The 7,683-nt window shown below is 41.2% G+C and overlaps 1 protein-coding gene across 1 annotated transcript; it reads left to right on the top strand.

Moving 5' to 3' along the window:
* Nucleotides 1-6,123: 6,123 nt before the first annotated feature.
* hoxa13b (homeobox A13b) lies at nt 6,124-7,328 on the top strand (the record flags this gene model as incomplete). The annotated part of the gene is made up of 2 exons (XM_084442621.1): nt 6,124-6,763; nt 7,087-7,328. 2 exons carry the CDS (start codon nt 6,124-6,126, stop codon nt 7,326-7,328), a joined length of 882 nt encoding a protein of 293 aa, XP_084298747.1.
* Nucleotides 7,329-7,683: the final 355 nt, after the last annotated feature.

The raw sequence follows: 7,683 nt of genomic DNA on the forward strand, positions 1-7,683 counted from the left end.
GAGATGTCTGTATATGCATTTAATGTATATGTCAGATCTGTATATGCATTTAATGTATATGCATTTAATGTGTTTGATAATAAAGGTAAAAGAAGGAATAGGTGTTGGTTCATGGTTATTATTATCCCTGTGAGACCATCCTGATCTCGCGAGGTCACATTCCGTTTCTATCCTCAGATCAGTCTGGACAAGCTCAATAGAGATCCATTTGGGCCCGAACATAACTATTGGCAGCTACGGGTGTGGTTTAGGTTTGACTGTTGCCTCTGGGTATGAAATGCGCTATACAAATAAAGCTTTGATTGACGACACCATGTGACAGGACTGTTAGCCCATGAGAGACTGTGATAGACAGATGGTTCATCCAATTGCCTGCCTGTATTTGGTCAATGGTGCATAACACCAATGGAGACATTGTGCAACACAGTGCAAATACAAAATACATATACTATAAAATCCAAGTACAATGTACAGAATGGAGTGTGGTGAGTCTATACAGTATGAGTGTAATGTATGTGTGATGTTTTTAAATGTACAATGTGTGTGCCGTTGTGATGTGTGTCCAGTGCAGGCCTACAGTATGTACAGTAAAGTACATCATGTGCAAGTTGTTCAGAGGGGGGAGAGTCAGAGGGGGACACGAGCCTTATTGATGAGGCTGGTGGGTGACATTGGGGAAGAAGCTGTTTTTAGCAGTGTGAGGTCATTGCCCATGATGGACCGCAGCCTCCTGCCGAAGGGGAGTGGTTCAAGGAGATTGTGACCGGGGTGGGAGGGGTCGGCCACAATCTTTCTAGCCCACTTCAGGGCCCTGGAGGCGTGCAGGGTTTGGAGGGATGGCAGTTTACAGCCGATCACCCTCTTAGCAGAGCGGATGATGCGCTGCAGTCTGGCCTTGTCTTTGACTGTGGCGACGGAGAACCAGGTGGTGATGGAGGAGGTGAGAAGGATGGACTCCATGATGGAGGTATAGAGGAGTACTAACATTGCCTTTGGCAGGTTGACTTTCTTCAGCTGCCTCAGGAAGTACATCCTCTGCTGTGCCTTCATGGTGAGGAAGCTGATGTTCAGCTCCCACTTGAGGTCCTGGGAGATGATGGTTCTGGAGTAAGTTCCAAGTTTTGCTGAATTATATCCCGTTCACTGAATTACCGACACTGGTTGTCATAAGAGGTGAACGAGTTGGAGAATATGACACAAGTGGATTCCCTTTAAAGTGTCCATAAGGTCTTTTGTAGATGGGTCTACGGTCTACTATGTTTCATTCACTTGAGTAGCATTACAGGCAGCCACGTTTTGAGAAAAGAGCCATGAGTAGGTTAGCTTGGCGGACAGACGTGGGACATGGATGTAGGCCTTCACAACCATGCGTGTCAGCCAGGTAGGTCAATGCTCAGCAAGTAGGCCTAACCTAGAAGGCTAGGTGGTTGCACCGGATGAGGGATTAGTGTGGCTCACACCTCATGGTCGCCACCAAAATAAGCAGAGGTGTGAAACCGAGCTTCAAAAAGTAAAAATAACCACCTATTGCTCCACCCATGTAACCAACCATGCACTAAACCAGCCGATTCTAATTAACTCAACTCTTCAGCCAGGTACGGGGAGTAATTTGTGAAATAACCTGGTTTAGTGCATGGGTGGATCAAATACTACATGGCTAATATTTTTGCTTTATGAAGCCAGGTTTTTACACCTACTGTATGAGAGTTAATATTAGTTAAGCCATTTCGTTTAGGGACTGAATATTGTCCGCTACACATTGTAATGCCTGCGTGGGGGGGGGGGGGGGGCTCTTTATGGTCCAGACGCAATCCAATAGTCTACACTAAAGTCTAGTATGGGGGGTTGCTGTTCTGTAATAGCGTTCAGACGTTGCAGTATGTTACCTAACATCTACATGAGCCAAATAAGAGTGCACAGATGTGTCTATTGCGGATGTGTCTGTTGGACTTCTTCATTCAGTGATGCGCTCTCTCTCTTTCTCTCTCTCTCTCTCTCTCTCTCTCTCTCTCTCTCTCTCTCTCTCTCTTTCTATCTCTGTAAGACAAAGCGAAGAGGGCGGTATGTTTCTGATCTGGTTTGCCAAGGAGCCACTGAGAGGCCAAGATGCCATAGGTCACACGATCACAAGACGAACTCGTAAAAAGTCCATTAAGCACTGTAGACTAAGTGCTGTGTTGTTATCTTCTTGGCAGGTATTACAAACAGAGCACTGCTCTAGTCTCCTGTCCTGTAGGTCCTCTACTGAACGATCCGCCGACCTGTTCTCCTGCTTGGGAGTTCCATTCGATGTCACTGACAGACTCGGTAGAGGGATGCTGACTCCTGCTCCCTCTCACCCCATGCTGCACTCTCTCTAAAGCCAACCTCTGACTTGAATGTATCCTTATATTGTCTAGTGGTTATCTGATTCAATGTCATGGGGGACATTTTGGGGAAAATATGCAGACTTTGCCTCTTCTACTAACGTTCTTAGCCCATGTAACATGCGAACTAAATGGAGGTTATACAAACAGTAACAGTTTTTCCCTGTGTTTTTTTAGTCTGATGAAACTCGTCATGTCCTTTGGACAAGTTGTTGAGTTATCGTCAGAGAGGCATTACAGCGTATTGTCAGCAAGCGCAATTCCAGTGAGGGACAGGAAGTTCTGGAATAAAAATGGAATTTGGTCCTTTGGTTGTCCTCTTGCACCCCAGCAGGGAATAGGCCTATATGTCTATTTGCGTTTGTAATATTGATATGTATTTGCTCATTGAATAAGGGCATCATTATATGATAATATAGCCTAATACATTTTGTATTATCATATAATGATAATACAAAATGTTGAACTTTATATTTCCAAATAGTTGTGACTGGCATTGATTAGTTATTGAAATAATTTGAGTTAATGAAAAATCTATAGTCCTCTCATTCTGTGCCTTCAGGTGATACTTTCTTGAAAGGTCTGTCACATTCGGTCCGTTGTTAACAATGAGTCATACAAGGGGAATGTTCTCAACTGTTTGAAAATAGGATGAGAAATTTAAAACGCCTATACTTCTACAGAACTAAAGGACGGACATATTTTATACTTTAATCGTGTTTCTTCAATGCCCTCTGCAGATATATATAAAAGCACAGAAAAAAATCACCGTGTTACTCCTTTAATTATTCAATAGCCTTCAGCGTTTATTTTTATGGCCTCATCTGCATCATCTCACTTCTCCGTAGCGACTGCATCGTCTCTGCACTGTAGACAAAGCCTGAAATTGTACCATATACTTGAATGTGATTATTATATTGTTGTATGTTAGGCATTTTACTTTATTCAACTGTAATAATCAAACCTTGAAATAATTGCATCAGTTTGGATGCCCCTGAATGGGTTAAAATTCGCTCGATTGTCATTTTGATAGGCCCAGGAATAGCCTATTTACTAACGAACATTACGTTTTTATATTGGTTTAACTGACACATGAACGCATATTCCGTGTTTAAGTTGTTGGTGATATGGATAGGCCACATTTCCCTCATTAAACCCTATTGAGTAAATTGCTGAAAACAAATTAAACAACCAAGGTTGACTATACTGATTTAATTTAGCCTAATGTATTCTCATAATTTTAATAAAATCGGGTAATTGAATAATTACAAGTTAGCTTTTAAAGTGCACGTCAGTGGTCTATTTTCATTTTAGGCCTACTCGACAATTCGGAATCCACCGATATTGTAGCCTAGGTTATTAATCCCTTCAATAGCCTATCTCCCTCAAGTCAGTCTATGACTGACCTTTTATTAGTTCATAATATCATTGTGTATGTCGATGCTTAGCGTTATGATTTCACTTCAATCCCGACTTCTTTTTTTTTCCAGAAGCCTATACCATTTGTGTAGCCTAATTCTTGACTGCATGGCTCCATGTAGGTTCAGCTTAATTACAGAGCCCACTTGGCCCAGTGTGTTACGCAGAGAAGCTGAGCCCTCATGTCCCATGTTTTCTTCAGAGGAATCCTCACCTCGGCCCTTTTCGCTAATTTGTGTCAATAGTAATCTTTTGTCAATATTTGTGGGTGAAACGTCGCTTTCCCACTGTAGCCCATGGTGAACTAGGCCTATCGGTTCCTCCATTCAGTAGGCCTACTCTCGTACAAGCACAAATAACATAACGCAAATGGTTTAATGTTAGTCTGACAACTTGCACACAGCGCCATTCTCTGATATGGGAAGCATTTCTCAGTCTGAGCAGCTATTGCTGAGGTGTTTCCTGCCTGCCCACCCTGTTGGATAACTTGATAGCCCAAGGCTTGAACTGACGCGTTTCTTTACTACTTTAACTTATTTCTGTTTATCCCAGTGAGCAGCATCGAACAAAGCCATGCACCTATACCTTTCTCATTGTATAAATTAGTCATTTATAACATACAAAATCAAGATCAAAATCAAAATCATTATTAATCAGTTTTTGTCTCAATTTTCCTGAAATAGGCATCTGCTAGACCATTCAGTGTCTCTATATGGATTTCTATTATGAAAACAAGGATTTCATTGAGATAAATAATTTTGTTTCACCTTGTTAAGTCACACTTCATTTTCCTTTGGAGTTCGAGTAATGCATTGAATTCTATTCATTTATGCAAAGATAGCCTATAATTCTATTAGCACAAACATCTTATATCACGGGCCCATTGTTGGCTGTGTGCGTGCGTCAGTGTTATCTTAAGTCTATGTCTACTTATGTTTCTCCTTCTCACTGCCATTCAAGATATTTGCTTTGTCATTCAAGAAATACGTTAAATATTTTCGGGAAAAGGGTAGGCTATGTAGATAGTGGATAAATATTATTTTGCTTTGCTGACATTTTCAGATTTTGAGATTCACTCGAAGAACAGTAGCCTATGACTTTAATGTAGGCTAAACAACACTTGAATAATTAGGTTCGATCGTTTGAACGGATAGTCCAGCGAGTTTTCTTGGATTATAGTAAACGCCAAATTAATCAAGATATAGCCTACTTAGACTAGGTTGCTTTGTTGCAGACATAAATTTCCTTCTTTTTTTTAACCCAAAATCGTTGAAACCAAAGTTATTAAACGTTACCTTGATAATAGACATGTGGTTTCTAAGTTCCTTTTCCATGGTGTTGTTGGTGTTTCCACCTAGACCTATCTCCTCAAGGAATCCAGGCCAGACGTCTTTAAAAGGCAACGTCTTTGGCTAGACCGCCACTTTCAACTTGACCTTGGCCTCCAGTAGTGTCTACTCTTATGTAAAAAAGAGCTGCCAAATAGTGGGCTGTTTTCTCTTGGTATAAACTGAATAGGCTGGCAGCAAGTAGCCTATGTGTCGCCATATTGTGGGATCTTGTGGTGCGTCTTTACGCACAGCTTAATCCTAATTGATTTTACACTGAATTCATTATTTGTTTGCCGAAAGGTGCCTATGTTACCAAACTCAAAGAAATGTTACCCAGCTGCTCAAAGAAATGTTACCAAGCTTTATTTTCATATAGGCAAGAAAGTTTCATTGCCTATTGAAATATAAGAAACCCCATTTTAACATGAGAAATTCAACGTTAGGCCTATTCATAATGATCTGCTGAATAACTATTGTAATCTTGGTCAAACGTATTTTGTCCCAAGTTGTGTATAGGCTACTTTTGCAGCAGTTGTGTTTCCCTTTCCAGGTTCATAACTGGGTCTGAATTGATACGATTGTTTAAATCAATTACTGAATTGACCTAGATTCATTATGTTGATCTGAAATAACTAGGCTATGTTGTCGTACCTATAGGCTACGGCGCAGCTCAAAATATAATTTTCCATTGATATGACTATGCCTTTTTGGTCAGTTCTGATTGATGTCATAGCCATAGCCTACATAAATCCTTAACTAATGCCTCAAATCAAACTCTGTCGTAGAATGTGTTCAGAGTACAAGCTATATCACATACGCCTACATTAAGCACGGAGTAGCGTCTAGACGTTTCTCATCTCCTTTGCATATCACGTGCCAGACTTTGGCCAATAACCTTGCGATCTCTATGTACCCAGGCGCGTTAGTACTCTTTCACATTCAGTATCTCTTTTTCAGTCGTGGTGGGATTTTGAAAAAGAGCTGGTTCCCTCGATGTAGGACATGCTATGACAGCGTCATTACTACTCCATTCGCGCTGGATTGACCCGGTGATGTTCCTCTACGACAACGGTTTGGATGAGATGAATAGAAATATGGAGGGATTTTCAGGAGGAAATTTTGCTGCAAATCAGTGTAGGAATTTGTTGGCGCATCCGACATCCTTGGCTCCGAGCACTACATACACTTCGAGTGAGGTGCCAGTTTCTGGCATGGGCGAACCTGTCAAACAATGCAGTCCCTGTTCTGCCACCCAGAGCTCGCCCAATGCATCCTTGCCTTATGGATATTTTGGCAGCAGCTATTACCAATGCAGGATGTCACATAATAGCGTCAAGTCGTGTGCGCAGCCCTCTCCATATGGCGACAAATATATGGACACATCCGTTTCTGGAGAGGATTTTACGTCCAGGGCAAAGGAGTTTGCTTTCTACCAGGGTTATTCCTCTGGTCCTTACCAACCCGTATCAAGCTATCTAGACGTGCCAGTCGTGCCTGCCTTAAGTGGTCCAACAGAGCCCAGACATGAATCTCTTTTGCCAATGGAACCCTATCAGCCATGGGCTATAGCCAACGGTTGGAATGGCCAAGTTTACTGCGCAAAGGAGCAGCCACAGTCAAATGCTATATGGAAATCGTCCATTCAAGGTAGGCTTAAGTTATTTTATAGCTAATATTCTCAGATTTCAATTCACTTAAATTTAAAACGCACTGGAATAGCCTCATTTTGATTTGAAATGTATGTATGTAGGCTATATTTGGTTAAATAACTTTATGCGCAAAACATGTAGGCCTATTTCTATTTTAAAATAGAAATCCAACTTATTAATTATATGTGTGAATGTATTATAGCCTATTATAATCTGAAAAATAATGGACTTATTAATGCACGAATTGAAAACTCGATAGTATGCCATAGGCTCGATACAGCAGAGGTCAGGTGATTCAGCCTGTGTATTATTTATTTACAGACACTCTTTCAGGAGGGGACGCCAGCTCTGTCCGACGTGGAAGAAAAAAGCGCGTGCCATACACCAAGGTACAACTGAAAGAACTGGAGAGGGAGTATGGCACGAACAAGTTCATCACAAAGGATAAGCGACGAAGGATATCTGCCCAGACAAGCCTGACAGAGCGACAAGTGACTATATGGTTTCAGAACAGGCGAGTGAAAGAGAAGAAGGTCGTCAACAAATTCAAGAGTACCAGTTAGCTGTGGAAATAATGAGGGGAAAAAGACTTGAATGTTGCTTGATGAAAATGAACTGTTAATAATTTATTATGGCCGATTCCCTCGCTCCATGAGGCTGTCTGACTCTTCATCCAGGCCATTACTCTTGCGTAATTAATTGAAAACATTCGATGTTGCATGAGAAAAGAAAATCTGAAAGGATTCACCTTGTTTATAAGGATAGTCTCATCTATAGTCGGTGAATGTATAGCGTTTTCTTTCATGTATGTTTTAACGTGATAACTTTAAGGCCTATCCCAGCGTAAAAGAATAAAGCTTTCCATTAGCCTAATAAGTTGATGTGGAAGGGGGGAAATCATGAATCATCGATTTCTCC

The sequence above is a fragment of the Borostomias antarcticus genome (genome assembly GCF_949987555.1).
Source record: "Borostomias antarcticus genome assembly, chromosome: 8".
Classification (NCBI taxonomy): domain Eukaryota; kingdom Metazoa; phylum Chordata; class Actinopteri; order Stomiiformes; family Stomiidae; genus Borostomias; species Borostomias antarcticus.